The sequence below is a fragment of the Pteropus vampyrus genome, unplaced genomic scaffold, assembly GCF_000151845.1.
Source record: "Pteropus vampyrus isolate Shadow unplaced genomic scaffold, Pvam_2.0 Scaffold22, whole genome shotgun sequence".
Classification (NCBI taxonomy): domain Eukaryota; kingdom Metazoa; phylum Chordata; class Mammalia; order Chiroptera; family Pteropodidae; genus Pteropus; species Pteropus vampyrus.
The window spans coordinates 344,147-363,331 of NW_011888803.1; the positions used below are offsets into that span (position 1 = coordinate 344,147).

The 19,185-nt window shown below is 36.3% G+C and overlaps 2 protein-coding genes, 3 non-coding genes and 1 pseudogene across 9 annotated transcripts in view; all 6 read left to right on the plus strand.

Annotated features, from left to right (window-relative positions):
* Positions 1–4,464: 4,464 nt before the first annotated feature.
* On the plus strand, positions 4,465–12,282 carry RABGGTB (Rab geranylgeranyltransferase beta subunit). 5 transcript variants are annotated; one of them, XM_011355512.2, is made up of 9 exons: positions 4,465–4,546; positions 5,613–5,720; positions 6,881–7,078; positions 7,614–7,719; positions 8,539–8,591; positions 8,675–8,785; positions 9,290–9,415; positions 11,278–11,427; positions 11,751–12,029. In XM_011355512.2, the coding sequence occupies exons 1-9, from the start codon at positions 4,544–4,546 to the stop codon at positions 11,889–11,891; spliced, it is 996 nt and encodes a 331-aa protein (XP_011353814.1). In that variant the 5' UTR covers positions 4,465–4,543; the 3' UTR covers positions 11,892–12,029. The 5 variants fall into 5 exon arrangements, with proteins under 5 accessions (XP_011353814.1, XP_023383788.1, XP_011353815.1 ...); XM_011355513.2 differs by having other exon boundaries at positions 4,542–4,599; positions 5,613–5,780; positions 11,751–12,282; XM_023528019.1 differs by having other exon boundaries at positions 4,543–4,599; positions 5,613–5,784; positions 11,751–12,282.
* On the plus strand, positions 5,347–5,425 carry LOC111736884. Its single transcript, XR_002779280.1, has one exon. It is a non-coding gene; the product is annotated as a small nucleolar RNA SNORD45 (small nucleolar RNA).
* Positions 6,037–6,118, plus strand: LOC111736881. The gene has a single exon (XR_002779278.1). It is a non-coding gene; the product is annotated as a small nucleolar RNA SNORD45 (small nucleolar RNA).
* On the plus strand, positions 7,216–7,286 carry LOC111736883. Its single transcript, XR_002779279.1, has one exon. It is a non-coding gene; the product is annotated as a small nucleolar RNA SNORD45 (small nucleolar RNA).
* A 776-nt stretch (positions 12,283–13,058) lies between the features above and the next one.
* Positions 13,059–19,185, plus strand: part of MSH4 (mutS homolog 4) — a 67,723-nt gene continuing 61,596 nt past the window's right edge. The window contains exon 1 of the mRNA XM_011355515.2: positions 13,059–13,992. Coding sequence (XP_011353817.1) covers positions 13,761–13,992 — 232 coding nt within the window. The 5' untranslated portion in view covers positions 13,059–13,760. The remainder of the gene's footprint in view (positions 13,993–19,185) is intronic.
* LOC111736845 lies at positions 14,507–14,625 on the plus strand (annotated as a pseudogene).

Consider the following 19,185-nt stretch of genomic DNA (forward strand, 5'->3'; position numbering starts at 1 on the left):
AATAACCTAAAGGGCAATAAAATCTAAAGGGGTCATCTTTTCTACAGAGCAGAAATCAGTTGTAGTTTACGGTTCATTTTTATTACTCTCTATTTTTTACAATTTAACTTCTAACTTTGTAAAACAGCCTAGCTAATAGAAAGATAATAACAGGTACATACCACTTTAGAAAATACCCGAGGATCCATTAGATAATACCTAGCATTCCACTATAGGGATACACGGTAACTTCTTTTATCTATTTCCAAGTCTTTGACAATGTTTCTTGGCAGTCTCTTCCTTGTGATCATAAATAATCTGCCAGGGTTATTCTTAAGTACAAAAAGGCAGGCTGTTTCAGGTTTAGTGTATTTAGTAATTAACCATGTAGGCTTTGAATTTACTTTGCAAGTACATGAACAGGATTAACTTCTGTCTGAAAGTTTTCATAAAGACACTCAAATTGGATTTTTAAAAGCCTCCATAATTTGCTATCTAAAGGCTAGGGAATGAAGCCCAAGAAATTCTCTGCCAGAATTCTCCAGCAGGATGAAGAATTTGGGTAAATTTTTCTCCTCAGCTTTTCCAAAATTTACTAAGGTTTCTGGATGTCCAAAAAGAGCCCTGAAAAACTAGAACCCTATAAACCAGGTACCATTCCTGGGCCCCCAAGAAGGCTCTGCACAACTGGAAACCTATAAACCAGGACAGCTTTGTAGGCTTTGATGACATATAAAGTCAAATTGTTTATTAATAGTGGGCTTGTCATACTTGATTAAATGAAAATTATTCTCAAATATGACATGCCAGGTATGGCCTTAGTTATACAATCAATTCATTCAATTACATCGTGGTAAACGAGTACAGATTTCTTTTGAATGTTGCCATGAACTATAAGGAGATCGAGTAAATGTTTCTGAATTTTGGAGACTCGGTAAGAATCAGATGCCATTTTAAAATTCCGGTTTACAAAAATAGACTCCACTAAATTGAAGGCTAGAGATAGCCTAAGAATTAAAAAGTGTTTCCTCGTATATCCATTAAAATAGAACATTACAACTGTGTAAACAATATTCCAAACAACTGTAGTTAAATTTTCCTCATCAGTTCATACAGTTCTTTTTAACTGTTATGCTGGATCTTGGGTCAGTGAACCGCTTTCAAGAAGCTATTCTGCTTCCAGATCAAAGAGTCTTAGAAATCATGATTCAGTCCACTGGTATAGTGTGAAATTTGTCTAAGCTATGTCAGCCTGGAAGTCTCTACCTAAGAGACCTGATTGAAGTATCAGTAGTTTAAAACATCTGATTCTTTCTGAGTCTCTGAGACTCTCTTCCTGAATGCACCAATTTTGGCCTGTAGCTTACAGCAGAGCCTTTTAGCTAGGACCAGAGTAAAAGAGACTGTCTGTAGATAAATGCCTTAGTTCAGGCTGCTGTAACAACACCACAGATTGGCTTGAACAACAAACATTTCTCACAGTTGTGGAGGCTAGGAAGTGCAAGATCAATGTACTTGCCCTCTTCTCTGTGGCAGACTGCTAACTTCCCTTTGTATCCTCATATGGCAGAAATAAGGTAAGAGCTCTCTGGGGTCACTTTAATAAGGGCACTAATCTCATTAATGAGGACTTCACCCTCATGACTTCATTATCTCTCAAAGGCCCCTCTTCCTAATACCACTACACTGGGGTATTAGGATATCAACATACAGATTTCGGGGGGACATAAACATTCAATCTATTGCAATGATCAACACTAAAGGTTGTAGTTAATCACTATATCCAATAATATCAGAATGGAATTGAGTAAAAATCTCTTTGCAGCATGGTGCATAATGACTTCACAAGAATTTAACCATTATTTGCCATAAGGGAAATAAGAACATTGACAAATCTCCAGGGTCTTCTAACAAAGTACATAATTTTAGACATATTTATATTAATAACATTTTACCTATACAAATTTAAAGAAGGCTGAGTTGATCTGATTTATTTACCAACTTTTCCTATGAAGCTCCCACAATAGTGTTGATAATTAAAAAATATGGAGGACCACATGAAATAAACTTCATTATTTCTATTATCTTTCTTTTTATAAAGTGAAAGAATAGTTTTTCTGATTTTTCAGGGGCCCCCAGGAGATTTCAAAATACATTTATTTAAATGGAGAATATATCCTGAAATTTTATTTTTCTAAATTCAAGATTTGACCTTGGGATGGCAAAATCAAAAGATGTATCAAAGATCTGATATCTTGATTAAGTAGGATTATAGGTACCTAAGAAAGTAATTTGGTTACTTATTTTATTAAAGAGACAAACACAGAAGAATGTAACATGATTATAAGAAATTTTAGACGTTTCTCAAATGAGGAAACTGTCCCTTTTTTAAAAAAAATGATACCAAAGTGTCAACATTGAGAGCTCAGAAAATTTATTCTGGTAAACCAAAATTTCTGTTACCTAGGCAGAAGGTAAAGATTAACCTTTTACATTGTTGGTGGAAGGGGTTAATCTGTAAACCAAAGAAGTAAGCCCCTTGAAACAGTAAGCATTGCCAAAATTGTAGCACATTCCAGTGTCTCTTCAGATTCAGGTGTCAGACACCCAGGCAAACAAAATTCACTCTCTTAAAGTTTTGGATTTCACTATACTTTTTCATTTTCTAGAAGAAAATGATATTTGAAAACAAAACTCTTAAAAAATAAAAACCCGTACATACCTGTATTTCTGTCACTATTGCTCCTATTAATAGTTATACTTAAAACACATCTCAATCCAGATTGGCCATATTTCGAGTGCCCCATGTGGCTATTGGTCAGCACAGGTCTAGAGGCAGAGATGAACCTGTTTTTAAATCAATATTGTTTTCTTTTGTAGCTACTTTTCTTTAGAGGAGGAGATTTTTATTTTTTGAAGGGGCAAAATATATCAGATTTCAAAAGTACCAGAGTATTTTGTGAAAAGTAAGCCTTTCTTAAATCCTGTCCTGAGCCACCCATTTCTTTTCCTGCAGGCAACTACTTATAGTAAATCTGTGCATTCTCAAGCATATCCATATATTTTTTTCCTTTGTTTCCCAAATAGTAGCATACTATACATAGTTTGTTTTTACTTAATATATTTTGGAGGTCTTTGCATAGCAATGTATGCAGAGCTTTCTCATTCTTTTTAATGGCCACATAAATAATATACCACAGTTTATTTAACCCTTTGCTGGCTAATTAAAGTATTTGTAATCTTTTGCTATTACAAAGACTGCAGCTATGAACATTCTTGCACATAAGTCATTTCATACCCAAAGGAGTATATTCGTAGAAGAAATATCTAGAAATAGATTTGCTGAATTTAATTACAAGAATTGCTAGAACATGTGCTCCCTATACATATTTCCATTTTGCTCACCACTGTAACCCCAGAACCTAGATTAATATTCAGCACATTCTAGGCATTTATTCAATACATATTTGTTGAATACCTTTATAAAGTAGGAAGTGAGGCTTATTTTTCATTCCTTCAGCAGTTATAGACTCAATGTTACTTTTTGGATCTGATGCTTGTATTATTCTTATTTTGAGCACTGCCCCACCTGTCTATTGGTTTCCCTCACTGTACCACACACTCCTCCCCCATCTGATTTAGAGGCAAAAGAAAGCTGGGGAAATTACGGTAATATTTAACAAGGCAGACTTTTTCAGATAAAAAGTATGAGGGTTAGAGGTGGTCATTACTGAATGATAAAAGGCTCAGCTCACCAGAAATGGATAACTCCAAACTTACATGTATTTAACAATGAAGCCTCAAACTAGAAATGGGAATATCAACAAAATTACAGGAAAAGATAATGAAATCTATCATCATTCTCAATTATTGATAATCCACGTGTCACTGTCAAGAACGCTTCTCCAAATGGTTATTGAATACATTGTAAGGGAATAGGTTCCTAATTTTTTCTAATAGACTCCCCAAAATGCTTAAGTATTAAAGACGTAAGAAAGCACAAATGCAAATAGCTGTAATAATACACCTAGCAAATATGAATCCTGTAGAAAGGTCGTAAAAGGCACATGGTATTTCTTGTTCGAAAGTTAATTTCCAAATACTTCAGCTATGAGCACTTCCTGAAGTGGGGAGCCAGACCCAGAAAGGACAATGCAACTGGAGAATGCAAACATTTCATTAACATTCGCTTTAAAAAGAATTTATTGAACACTTACTACGTGCAAGAACTTTACTAATTACCAGCCATTTCAGATCTTCTGAGTTCAAAGAGCCTCAAGAACAAAGTATTTCTTAAAATTAATTGAGATATTTAAATATTACTTAAAACTGTTTCATACAAATTAATGTGCTTAAGAGACGAGAAAATGGTCGCCAGAGACTTTGGGTACAGGCAGCGACGACAGCTATAAGCCGTCGGTGGGGTCCTAGGGCAGCCATGGAGCAGGCAGGAATTTGGTCAACTATGTCGGGCCGCAAAGGGGACCTGAGAGGCGCTTCTGCGCAGGCGCGTGCCGCCTAACTATACCCAGGAACGGGCGCAGTTTCCTTTTCGTCTTTAGACATGGTGAGTGATGCTGTGTTTCTCGCTGCAGTCCAGCTGGGTCGAGAGGTGGCCGGGTATGGTAACATTGAGCAGCTCAGTGACTATAGATAGGATTGTTGACTAAATATTGGAGAATGGTTGGGTTAAAACACAAGCCTTGTAAAATTTCTGACGGGCTCAGTGGACGAAGTATTACTCAGCGTTTTCTGCAGACCTCGAGGGCGCGATTGCCGCTTGTAATTTTGTCCAGGATTCCTTTTGTCGGGCAGGCCTCAGGATTCAAAGGCCTGATTTTTTAATCCATCAAAACCAGGCGGGTCAGCGGTACTTATTTTCATCCATATATACATGTATATTATCTATGGCTCAAGACGTAGTAAATTTTAAATGGGACCTAAATGAAATTTATTAATTTTTTGGTAACCTTGACCTACTTATAATAAATACAATGTGATCTCAGGAAGATAAAAAATGGGGAGAACTAAAGTAGCGTCCTTATAACCGGGAGGCTTGTTTGCAGTTAACGAATCTAAGAATAAAACTCGTGGAGAAGGAGCTAAAGGGACTTATTGAGAAATGGAATAATTTTGGGGGTGCGTAGAAAGTGCTTTGAAACTTGAATTTCTGGGATTAATAAGGTTTTATTAACGAACAACTGCAAATTATGGGCAGGCTAGATTTTTATTTTAATGCTTCAGCTTGCTTTCTGCTACGTGCAAATCTTTTAAGCTGTCCTGATAAGCTTTTAATATTCTATGGTGGTTATTTTACTCAACTCTTTAAGGGAAAGATAAGCAACAACAGATGAAGGCAGTTTTTTGGGTCTATGATGAGCTGGCATGTATTCTGAATCTAAAATTGATTACGACTACTTTAGCTCTAGAATTACTCTGAGACCTGAAAAATACCTGAATGTTTATCAGGGTTTTAGTACTTAATTTTTTTTGGTCAGATAACTTGGCACTTTTCATCTTGCCAAAAACTTTTAGTTTAAAATTAGAGGGAAAGGTTAAGCTTTATAACGAATATGCTCTGGGATCAAACATCAAAAAATAAACATGTGAAATCATTACTTTTACTTTGAAAGGGCACACCACAGAAGGATGTTATCATCAAGTCAGATGCACCCGACACCCTATTATTGGAGAAGCATGCAGATTATATCGCATCCTATGGCTCAAAGAAAGATGATTATGTATGTATGGTTTTATGTTAAAAGCTTATTTTAAAGAAGTCAGACCATTCGGCATCATCAGTAGGTCAGTATTTATGGCCCGTGTTTTTTAATAATATCCAACTCAGTGCATGCCAAGGACTGATGATAGGTCCTTGAAATGCTGTGAAGTACACCTTTGGATATGTGAGGTTGCAGGAACATAAATATTTTAACACCGGTTCTTCCCAGTACTCTCTTAGAGGCCTTGGCAGACAGATTCCTTTCCTGTCTAGATTTGTAAGAGGTTTAAGGTGCAGAATAAGTTTCTCCTTTTGGAGTTGAGGTAAACTTTCAAGGTCAATGATGTGTTGGCATGTATTACCTGAATTAATGGCTGATGTGTAATAACACGAGCTCTAGAATTACGCTGAGACCTTGAAAAACTTACTTGGTTTCCTTTCTGGGACAATCTTAGAAAATTAGTGAATGAGTCAACTGAAAAGTATTTTTCCCTGGAGTATCCAAACAACTGGATTATATATACCATCTTGGAAAACATCGTTGATAAGTTCTTAAGTGTTTGGTTCCCATAACTTTGTAGTTACGGAGTTGTTAGGGCAATGTTTATTTTTTATCTACTGCTCACTTGATTTCTTTAAAACTGGGTTTTGGGTTCACAGCAAACCACTAAGACCACTCACTGATTCAAAACCTTAAAATATAAAGCATTGGTGACCATAGCAAAAATTTGTTTCTGGAATCTTCGTGCCAGTTTTTTTTTTGATTTGTTTTAATGGCTCCATTATTAGCCACTCTTACTCATTTTATCTTTTGTATGTATTGGCCATTTTGGTTTGCAAGTAGTTAAATCATTTACTGATAAAAAGGTTTCATAAAGAGTATATGTTAAAAGAATGTCTAATAAGTACATTTCTTAAATGTTTTCCTCGAACTTGTGAAAGGTCTTTTTCTGACTTACGTTTGGCTTTTGGAAGAGATTAAAGCTGTATTTGTATTGTCAGTAAATTGAGTTTATCATGCTTTTCAAGATAGTAGTCCCCTCATGCCCCAAATTTGAAAGCCACAAGTTTAAACTTATTGGTGATGGATTAAGTGAAGTAAAAAGTAACTGGCTAGCTTTCTGTGTTCAATCTCTACCCCTGCATCAATTCAAACGGCACATTAATTGTGTATTTTAGGAATACTGTATGTCTGAGTATTTGAGAATGAGTGGCATCTATTGGGGTCTGACTGTAATGGATCTTATGGGACAACTGCATCGCATGAATAGAGAAGAAATTCTCACATTTATTAAGTCATGTCAACATGAGTGTGGTGGAATAAGTGCTAGTATTGGACATGATCCTCATCTTCTGTACACTCTGAGTGCTGTCCAGGTAAATACTAATTAAAATTCAAGTCTTGGTAGTATATACTCTTACCTGAGTGGGGAAATTGAAATGAGGTTGAGGAAGGTAACCATAAGTATGTCAAAAAGTTACTCTCATCTTTGCAAATGAAGTCTATTCTACAAGGTCAGTGATGTGATGGCATGTATTAGCTGAATCCAAAGTAGATGTAATTCTAAAATTACACTGAGACCTTGGATGGTACAATGTTTAGTGTATGAATATTTGAAAATCACTAGGTGGAGTTAAATGTTTTAATTTTGATATTAGTGAAAATTCACAAATACAGGTTTTAAAGTCTAAATTAGATTAAGTCTTGAAATGCTGTTACAATTTGTACATAGAACACATGCATTTAAAAGTTTTGGATTTGTTGGTAATACTTAAAATTTTATTGCATATAAGAAAGCATGTTTGAAAAAAGTTTATGCATAGACAAGGATACTTGATTGACAACTTAAAAGGTAGTTGAACATTAGAACAGTTACTGAAGATTATTTGACATGGTTTGTTTTTATTACAGATTCTTACTCTGTATGATAGTATTAATGTTATCGACGTAAATAAAGTTGTAGAATATGTTCAGAGTCTACAGAAAGAAGATGGTTCTTTTGCTGGAGATATTTGGGGTAATGTCAGTTTCATCCATGTTACCAAAAATATCAATATTGAAATGTTTGGGTGTTTATTACAGTAATAAGCTTTGTTGCAAAAACTTTACAGTGAATTGGCTTTGCTAATAATTTATAAAGGAGATTTTCAAGTTTTTAATCTTTTCAGATCCCACTAAGCAGCTGGTCTAACAGGAATTAATGGTTTGCTGGGAGTTCCAGCATGCACTGTGCTAGTTATGTCAGCATACAGGAGCACTGGAACAGAGGGGGCCAGTCTAAAAAAGATAAGGTAGGTGAACTTTTTCCCCAATATTTGGTGGCTTTGTAAAGTTTTTTGAAAACTACTTATTGGCAAAGGGAAAATGTTCAAGAAACTTTTACAACTTTACTGAATATTTGAGTGGAGGGAGGGAATAGTATTTTACTTGATAAATGTAGATAATCTCTACTGTAGGGCTGAATACAGTGCATGCCGGAGAGACCAGCTGCTTCATGGGATGTGAAAATCTACTTTTATATAATAGGGTAAGTTGTAATTAGAAATTTTCTAGTCCTTTCAGCTTTGTTATCTTCCTTTTATGGGCTCTGTATGAGCAACTTATAATTTGCTATATTTTCAACAAAGCAGTTTTCTAGTTCTTAGTTTCCTTAGAAGTAAAGTGATTTCACTTCAGGTTTATTTAGCTTTCCTTCTGGTGACCTAAAAGTAAATTTTAAGCTTGAACTGTTGGATATTTAACCAGGTAGTTCAGTTTTTAAGTTAAATTAGACTATATATTATAATCAGAAACCTCTAGAACATTTATGTTTCATTTTGATCCCTTTTGTTTTTAGGAGAAATTGATACAAGATTCTCTTTTTGTGCGGTGGCAACTTTGGCTCTATTGGTAAGTTTTGACTATTGTATTAGAATGAAATATCATCCATGATTCCTCTGGAATTTAATAGGCATTTTTTTTTCTGTTTATAGGGAAAGCTGGATGCTATTAATGTGGAAAAGGCAATTGAATTTGTTTTATCATGTATGAACTTCGATGGAGGATTTGGTTGTAGGCCAGGTTCTGAATCTCATGCTGGGCAGGTAATTTATTAATACAGATTAAAATATATTAATAGCAATTTTAGTGTCTTGAATATGGATGAAGTTATTGACTAAATGTAATATATGAGGTGTTACGTAAAGGTTGTTTAATTGCTGATTAAGGAAAGCATTTTTACAGTGGTTTGCTTTATAGATAATTCCCTTGCTGGTGAAACCCTCTGACACAGGCAAATGAACTAAGCAATTGGAAATATTCTGTTTTGATCTGTCCTGAACACACCTGTTTGCCAGAGAACATTGTATATGTCGGTGATTGTCAAAATATGCTTTTAGCTATGAAGAAATTTTGACAATGGTATTTCATTGCAGAATCGGATCTTAGTAATCGCATGCTTGGATTTGTTTAAATTACGTTTGTAATTCGAACTATTTGATTGTCAGGAAATTTTAGAAATAAAGTGGAGTTTGAATAATTTGAGAAGTTTTTAGCACTGTATTACTATTAAAAAATTATACACATGTACTTTATGTCTGTAATTTTAGATCTATTGTTGCACAGGATTCCTGGCTATTACTAATCAGTTGCATCAAGTAAATTCTGATCTACTTGGTTGGTGGCTTTGTGAACGACAGTTACCTTCAGGTGGACTCAATGGAAGGCCAGAGAAGGTATTGTTTCTTAAGATAAACTGTTCTATTAGCTTTATAACCTTGAGTGAGTACCACTTTATCTTTTTTCAATATTGGTTTTCTAAATTAGTGATGAGCTTTTTATCTTCCTTGTATTTTTTAGCTGTGCCTCTGAAACAAAAAATGCCCTTTGAAAAACAGCTAGGGTTGAAGTGCTTAATTAACCCTGGTGTCTATTTAAAAGACACTTAAAGAAAAGATGTGCATGATGCCTTCTGTTGCCCTTTTTACAAATCTTTTTTTGGTCTCCCTTACCCTGAAATAGATTCTCGAGTTATCTAAAGGAAAATGCCAAAGGGGCAAATAAACTTAGCTTTAAAATGTATTTCTATGCACACATCGTGTGAATTCTTAAGGGTCCAGGGTCTCCTCCTCTCCCTCCTCCACCCCCCTTCTGAAGGCCTTGTAGTCAGGCATTGAAATGAAGTTCTTCAAACCTTTTAGTTCTGGACCTGCCTGTACCAAGGGGAATCAGCCATACATTAAAAGGTTTATGTTTGGGAGCCAGACTACTGTTAACACATAAATCTTGTATAAAAATCTCCATGTTGACTTACTGGTATTAAAGAAAAATGGAGTTGTCAAAGATTTTTTTAAAAGTTAGAAAATTTTCATTAAAATCATTAATTTAAAAAAAAACTAATTTTTGACTTGGATTTGAAAGACAATAATTAAATTTTCTTTGACAAGTCCAGTTTTCATTAATCTCTCACACATTATGTTCTAAATTGGGTCTGTAAGGACCAGACAGTATTTTCAGCTTTGTAGGACATAGGGTTTTGTTGCCCTAAGGGGCAAATGTTGCTATAGACAATAAGAAATGAGTGGGCATGGCTGTGTTTCAATAAAATTACGGACACACTGATATTTTATATGATTTTCCTGTCAAAAGAAACTTTAAAAATTACACAAACTTTTTTCTTGTAGTCAAGATTTGACTCAATCTGTAGCTTGCTTGAGCCCTGACCTAAAAAATACGATAGGGAGTGGTGGTTTTCATTTTTGTTTAGTTTTGCTTGCTTGATATTTATATAAGTTAAAGGGTAGGGAAATAACCACAGGTAGGTTCTAGTTAAGGTTTGATGGAAAACCTGGGCAACTTTCAACAATTAGAAAATGAGTAGGGATTTCCAGGAACCTGCACTTAACATCTAGGACAGCTTTTAATGCGCTTATGAATCAACTGAGGACTGTTTTGAATTGAAGATTCTTAATTCTAAGATAGGATCATTTGCATTTCTTAAATTCAAGTTGACCGTGTTTAAAAAAATCCAGGCTATAGGTGATTTTTAATCAAGAATACTGCCTACCTGGATAGTATTTGTTGGAAATGCTCTACCTGGGGAAATGGAATATACATCACCATGAATTTCATGAGCCTTAACTCCAGCTTCTTGGGTAAGGGGCTAAGTTAGGCATTCATTGCAGGTAGAAATACAGGTAGATGGATGTTTGTCATAAAGTACTGAAACAAGCATAAAGCATGTGTTTCTGCAGATTGGAGTGTTTGGTCTTTTCTAGTGATTATCTTTTCATTCTAAGCAGTTGTATTTATGGGTTTCAGCATTTCAAACACTGCAAGTCAGTATATCCTTTGATTCTTCGCCACCTGCTGTGTGCACTAGAGCAGGGATCCCCAGCCCCTGGGCCCACAGCAGGAGGTGAGCAAAGCTTCATTTGTATTTGCTGCCACTCCCCAGTGCTAGCATTACTGCCTCAGCTCTCCCTCAGATCATCAGGCATTAGATTCTCATGAGAGCACCAGTCCCCGGTGCCAAAAAGGTTGGAGACCGCTGGACTAGAGAATAAAATTATCAACTTTGCCTTTTTTCCCCCCTTAGTTACCAGATGTCTGCTATTCATGGTGGGTGTTGGCTTCCCTAAAGATAATTGGAAGGCTTCATTGGATTGATAGAGAGAAACTACGTAGTTTCATCTTAGCGTGTCAAGATGAAGAAACAGGAGGATTTGCAGACAGGCCAGGAGATATGGCAAGTATTTCTGACACTCACATAATAGTTTCAGTGTTGCTTTGCATTACTTCTATGGTTCAAAGCTATTCCAGACATAGAAATGGATGATATTTCCAAGTGTTGCTTTGAAATAGGATGCTTTTTTGTTAATCACTGTTGCCAAAAAGTTAAGTGTATGGTAGAGATCCTGTGTTTAAAAACCATAATTTGAAGCCATTTTTATTCAGAAAATTTGAAACATACATTCAAGTAAAGGAGATAATGGGCTCCAATATAATTATTCAGAAGCAGGGATTTAGAAGTTTTGGTTTTGTAACAGTAAATTCTTATTTTCTTAATAGGTTGATCCTTTTCATACTTTATTTGGAATTGCTGGATTGTCACTTTTGGGAGAAGAACAGATTAAACCCGTTAGTCCTGTTTTTTGCATGCCTGAGGAAGTACTTCGGAGAGTGAATGTTCAGCCTGAACTAGTGAGCTAGGTTCACTGATGCATAAGTTGCTCAATATAGTTTTGCCATCTTAACATTTCTGTATTTGAAGTGCTTACCAAACAATATGTTAATATTTTGTATATGTATTGATTTTTAATAAATTGTATAATTATACATATTGTAAAATAAAGGCCTAGTGTGTCTTCAGCTTTTCTGAGTACAATATTTGGTTTATACTTTAATGTATTTATATTCTTTGTAGCAGTAATCTTTAAGAACTATTTAGTTGAAGTCAAGTGTTATACTTGATTTTATCCTGTGCTTCCTTCATATTTTTATGTATGATAGTTCATGTAAATTGGTCTGTGTCAGTGATAATGTTAACTGATAAAAAAATTGATAAGCCTCATTCTAAATAAGAATTAAAAGATTTACAAAACCAAATGGCTGTTGAAATTTGGGAGTATTTCATAGGTTTATGGTTAACTCTGAGTTGGTCACAGTGATTTAGGTAAATGACAGTTCGTCTTAGAATATGATTACAATCGGGACTACACTTTATTCTCATTTTTAACATGTCAAAATGCCAGCTTCTTAAGCGATGGTTGGTCTTTTCCCCTTAATAAGGAGACAAGTAATAGTTGCCACAATATTTTGTGTACCCGTGTTTTCAGAAAGACTAAAATGAGCACAACTATTCTCTAAAAGTTTTTACATTCTTGGTGAAATAAAGTATTTTAATGAACATTTTTTGCGAGGTGAAAGTTGAAATTTTTCTCAAGTGTGTTTGCAATAACCTGTGTCATTTTAAGAGTAGTGTTACACAAGTAGTGGTTCACTCAACATTGTTGACCAATAATACATGGTTAAACACCTTGAATGTAGGTGCTTGCATGAAATTCACTAGAGTTTTGACTAAATTGCAGTTTATGAATTTGGAAGTCTTTGGATGAAACTTAAAATGGTGTCAGAAGTATTTGAAGTTTTGCAAAATGCAGTCATTGCTTGTGGGTGAACTATGTTGTTAAATACCTGCTTTATTGTGATAAATGCATAAATTCAATAATGTTTTAAATGAGTGTCTTCTAATAGTGTCCAGAGTGCTTTATTCTGTTTCTAAATCCTATCTATGAAGTTAGTGCTAATTCCATATTTAAGAAGAGTAAACAGGTAAATATTTCCCAAAGGTCATTTGTTGTGAAGCTAGAGTTTGAATTTGTGTAGTTTGCTCCTAAGTACCTGTGTGAAACCACAGTCCAAGACAGTGAGAGACTGGAAACTTGTTAAAGCTGTCCCCCCGCAAAACCCATTCTTTCCCTTGTTCCACTATGTATACAGCCAACCATATCTTTACTGGCTGAAAGGCAATTCTGCAGTAATGAAAGCCTCGTGGGTGTTTATGCTGTAAGAGTTAATGGCATATTTAGCCTCACGACCAAAGTTTGAAGAGTTGTAGAGAAGTGTGTTAAATTTGTTTCTGCTCATAAGCTCTAGGTGCACAGTGATAGACAAGTTTCTACGTTTAAAAAGAAGCTAGTGTATTTGGGGCTGTGTGGGGAATGATATGCACCAGACGCCTTGGGGTAAGGGAAAACGTTATACGAAAAATGGGGCTACCAAATTGGTCATTGATTGGCCATGAGGAGTTCCGTTCGGATGGTAGCCGCGGTTGAGGAGGGCCGAACCTCATTAATCTCATAACCAAATCATGTGGGAGGTATTGGCATTGAGAACTAAGTGTGGACGGGGAAGGATGTACTGGTGCGGCAAGTTGGGTCCCTGTGCGCCTGCGTGCTGCAGCTCTGCGCCTGCGCACTGCAGCTCCGTGCGTCACGTCCTGCCTCTTTTTCCCCCGCGTCTAGGCTCCGTGAGGGTGCTCTCAGAAATTTCATTCCTGTGTCTGAGGAGACTGCGAAGATGCTGAGGCCTGAGATAGCTGCACCTTCAGTTCCCGGGGGTGCCCCCTCATCGGTAGAGGCTCGGTCACAAGGTCCCCGCTACAATATCGGACTCAAGGAGACTCCTCAGAGCCACCCTTCAGCTAAGGCCTCGGCCTTCACTCCTACGGGCATGTCTGGAGCCGCCGGCGACCGGAGCAGCAGCAGCAGCAGTCTCCCATGCCGTATGCCAAGCTCCCAGCCAGCTCAAGGCAAGGACTTAATGTGAGAATTTTTCATGGGGTAGGGTCCTGCAGCTTGTGGAAGTTCAGGTAGTGTTGGTTGGTTGGCACAGAGAACTTTCAGTTGGAGTTTGTTTGGAGGACGAGAACGGAGTGCTCTGGGAATTCCATGGCCAGAGTTATTAAAAGACTGGACTATCGAAATGGGTTTTATTACAAAGCTACGATGGTGGATGGCTCAGTTTTGAGGAAGGCTGAACTGCCTGGTATGATGTCCTTTCTTACCCTAACCGCCTCCATCCCCCCCCCCCCAAATACAGTTGACTCTTGAACAATGGGGTGGAGGGTGTTAGGGTCACCAACCCTACCCAATGGAAAATCCCTGTATAACTTTTGACTTTCCCAAAACTTAATAGCTTTACCGATAAGAGAGTCTATTAACACGTAGTTTGTATGATACATGCATTATATACTGTATTACAATCAAGCTAGAGAAAAGGAAATGTCATTAAGAAGGAAGTCATCATAAGGAAGAGAAAATACAGTCTATGGCCATGCTACCCTGAACAAGCTGGATCCCTTGTGATCTCGGAAGCTAAGCAGAGTCAGGCCTGGTTAGTACTTGAATGAGAGACCACCTAGGAAGACCTGGTGGTGTAGGCGTAAAAAATAAAAAAATAAGGGCTTGTAAGCTGACAAGGTCCTTGCAATCTGTGAGGTCAACTAAGGGTTGCCTCGCCTAAAAAAAATAAAAATAAAGAGAAAATACATTTATAGTATTTGGAAAAAATCTGCATGTAAGTGGATCCTCATAGTCCATTTTCAAGGGTCAACTGCGTATGACAGATGACGGAATTTGTCTACAAGTTTGGTGATGAGTGGTGAACCTCTTGGCTGCTAGACTTAAGTCTTCAAGCCTTCTAGGATGTGATGATAATAGATTAAATTTAACCTTTTTTTCGAGTTAATAGCATGTTTAATATTTAAAAACGTATGCCCTTCAAAATTTGTTCAACTCGTTTATATTTGGTCACTCCACTTGTGAGAAAACCAATGCCATTTTTTTCACATGCCGTTGCAATTTAATGGTAGGGTAACATGTTATATACAATGGTCATCTCATGTGACCTTTCCGCTGTATTTAATATTCTTGACCAGTCTTATCTTGAATTCTCTTAATTTGGTTTCCTTGATTTCACTCTTCCAATTTTCTCCTACCTTCCAGAGAACTGCTGTGCTTACCTTGTTAATTTTCAAATCATTGCTTTGTCCCTAGAGTTTTTTTTCTAGGCCACTTCATCCTGGATGTGATAATCACCACAGCTCCGATTCATCTATGGTCTAGATTCTTATTTCAGACTGTCTTGTGAAGTTTCTAGTGAGAGACCAATGGATACCTGAGACTCACTATATGATTAATTTAATTCATCTCTCTGCAGCTCTTCAACCTGTTTCTCATACTTATCTCAATCATTGGGCTGCCTAAATCTTAAACTTAGAAGACTTCAACAATTCAAGTATTCCCTCACTCGCAACATCTAAATATAGTCTTATGTATCTTTACTTTTTAAATAATTCTGTCCCTTTCTATCTCTGTGCCATTACAGGCCCTCATTTTTTCTGAATTATTGTCTCAAACTCCTAAATATTCCTTCCAAGCTTAGTGTTACCAGAGTCATAGGGAAAATGAAAATCTTATATCCCTTACCACTTATATCAGTGGGTTTGTATTTGCAGGTAAAAGAACTCTAGCAGGCTATTCAAGGCTATTTGGGATCTGTTTCAATTTTTATGCCCTTATTTCCATCACTTCTTAATATCTATCCTACTTTCTAATGTAACCGGGCTACTTCGAGTTTTCCAAGGCAAAATATATGTTCACATTGTCAATATAATCCCCTTCACGAAATCCTTTTTCACCCGCTATTTTCAGCAGTAATAAGAACATCCGCTAATTAAGGAGCACCTATTCTGTTCTGGCTTCTTACTAGTCATGTGGTATCTCTGATCCCCACAGTAATTCTGCAAATTAATTTTTTTGTTCCCATTTTACGGAGGAATAGTGAAATAGTTATTTTAAGAGCTAAGGGTGATAATCTGTGCTCTCAAGGAACTTATTGTTCAGTTGGGAAGATAGACTTAAACATCAATAAATACACTTTTAAAAGATAACTATATTTGAGCTATTGGCAGATTTTTGAGGTCTTTACTACTAAATTAGGGATACAAAAGTGAGAAAATATACAGAGGAAATGCAATTTGAGCTAGTATTGAAGCATAAATAGGACAGAATGTCAGCTAAAGGGAAGGAAAAGAAGAGAAACTGAACATTCTTTAAAGTAAACCACATGTAAAGGCACAGAAGTGTGACATGTCATGCTGGTAGAACTGCAAATAATTTTGTTTGGTTAGAGCAGGAGGGTCTTCTGATAACAGATAAACTTGAATTACTTGTAGGAATTTGGTCTGGGAGGCAAGTAGCTTTTGTCTGCCATGCCAACAACTGAGTCTCTGGCTTTGGTGACTGGAGAAATGGTAGTACTGCTTCCTGAAAAAGAATTTTGTTGGAGAAGCAACTTTTAGAGAGAAAATTGAGTTCTGTATGGACATGTTGAATGTGAAGCATCTCTGGGACATCTGTATTAAGGCAATTGAATATATGGATCTAGGATTAAGAAGAGAAACTTAGGAGAGATACAGATTTGAAAATTACTGGTATATTTGAGACCAGAGGGGAGAAGATTAAGAAGGTACAAGCAAAATAGGGGGCAAGGAAATTGGAGAACCAAGACAAGGAAGTTTCAAGAATGGGCTTGGAGTACAAAAGTAACTTGAGAATAAGACACAGCCTTTTCTGTTTCTAGTTTCTGATAACCACTCCTTTCCTTAGCCCCTTTAAGCCTAGGAATGGTAATGGAGCATACTTTGTCCTGGTTCTAGACACTTCCTTTTGGTGATATCCTTATATCCTGTCCATACTTTTGTAAATATTCCCTTTATCAAGCTCACCTCAAATTATTCTAGTGACAGTATGGATTGACCTAGGTATTATGCTAAGTGAAATAAGTCAGGCAGAAAGACAAATACCATATGATCTCACTTACGTGGAATCTAAAGAACAAAATAAATGAACAAACAAAACAAATAGACTCATAGATACAGAGAACATTTTGTTATAAATGGGAGGAGGCGTGGGGAGCTGGGTGAAAAAGGTGAAAGGATTAAGAAGTATAAATTGGTAGTTATGAAATAGTCATGGGCATGTAAAGTACAGCAGAGGGAATATAGCTGATAATATTGTAGTAACTATAGTGCCAGATGGATACTAGATGAATCTGGGGGATCACCTTGTAAATTATACAAATGTCTAACCACTATGCTGTACACTTGAAACTAATATATTATTGAATGTCAACTGTAATTAAAAAATAAAAATAATAACAAAGTGAGATTTGGTGTGAAAGGTGTTTTAAAGAAACTTGATGTTATTAAAACAGTAATTTTCTATGTTGTATAAAACCAGAAATGAGCAGCCATTTCAACCACCACTTACTGAAATAATTCAAGAAATACTTATATTCCAAAGGTCTCGTTTTGCACTAGGTAGAATATTAACAGGCCCTAGCCTCTTTACAGCACCACTTCTTTCTTCTCAGAACCAGTCACAGTTCTAAAATCTACACATTTCTTCAGCCTCACCAAGATCCATCCCCCATTGATTTACTACCTTTTTAACTGCCTGTTACCACTGCCTGCCTGTGCTCACTTCCCTCGTTAGGAAGCCTAAATTTCATGGTCCATCATCATAATTGCATTTTTCCATATACCTTTGAATCCCTTATGTCTCTTTTCCTATATCATTCCCACCTAGGAGAACCCAACACTGGTTAAATCCCACCCCTCTGCTAATGTGCATCTGTATCCACATGGCTGAGCAAGGCTAGAGAAAACCTCATAATGTTGATAACTGGTGTTATTTTAAGTCCATGACCACTAACCTCAGGTGGGCCAGTGGAGTTTTCTTGCAGTCCTACCATATTTCCTTAGTTCTCCTTCCTGAAATTCCTTGAGTTGAGATCATCACATTGCCAAATCAATTGATATGTTCTCATGTCTCATCTTAATTGACTTAGTTGACTTAATTAGCAGTTTATCACTCTTTCTTCCTTGAAATACTTTTCTTCGCTTGCCTTCCAGGCCTCTTCTCTATGTTGGTTCTCTCCCTACCACACTGGCTATTCCTTCTCTGATACCTGCTCTTGTTATCTTAACATTGAAGTGCCTCAGTGCTCAGTTCTAGGATGTCTTCTCTCCTCTTTATCTATATCCGCTCCCTTGGTTATTTCTTTCATCTCGTTTTGTAGGTTTATATACATACTAGTAATGGCAGAGATGGTTCTCGGGAAAAAAAAAAAAAAATCTAAGATCTCATTTGAATATATCATCTGATTCTTTCTGGGACCCATGTAAAGGAGTTAGATTTTATCATATGGTGGGTATGGGGAGACACTGAGGTGTTGTAAGAAAGGGAGACAGTGAAATTTCTTTTTCAGAAAGATCACTGGTTATATGAATACTGTATTAGACATGATACTGGAGGCAAGGAGAACAATTTCGAGACTTTTGCAAAAGATCTGAGAAGATATAGGTTTAAATGGGCTAATAGGAATGGAGGTAGAGAGAAACTTTAGTAATATTTAAGAAAAAAGAATTCCAAGACTTGATCACAAATTGGTTGTTAGGATTGTTGAAAGAGGAGTTAAGAATGACTCCTAAGTTTATGACTTGAGTGAAAGGGTACAAGATAGTACAGTTGACTACAATTGGTAATAAAGAATAAATTTTGAGGGAAAGATAATGAGTTCACTTTTGGACATTAAAAAATTTACGGACGATATCTAAAGGTTTACTTCTAAAAGGTAGTTAGATATGGGGACCTAGAGCTACACTGATAGAACTTTCTGTGATAGAAATATTCCATACCTATGCTGTCTAATATGGTAGCTACTAGTCAAATGTGGCTTTTGAGCATTTGAAATGTGGCTAGTGTGACTAAGGAACTGATTTTTTAATTTTATTTCTGATTTAATGTAAATAGGCACATGTGGCTTGTAGCTACTATATCGAATAATGCAGGTATAGACCTAAGGTAAGGATTTTTTTTTTTTTTTTGCTTTTTTAAAGGGCTGAAAAGGTAAAAGAGGAATATTTTGTGACATGTGA

Excerpts from the sequence above, each read along its gene's own strand:
- RABGGTB (XM_011355512.2), top strand. Across the intron at positions 7,720-8,538 it reads TTTTGCTGGAGATATTTGGG|GAGAAATTGATACAAGATTC; the intron begins GTAATGTCAGTT and ends TTTTGTTTTTAG. Across the intron at positions 11,428-11,750 it reads CAGACAGGCCAGGAGATATG|GTTGATCCTTTTCATACTTT; the intron begins GCAAGTATTTCT and ends TTTTCTTAATAG.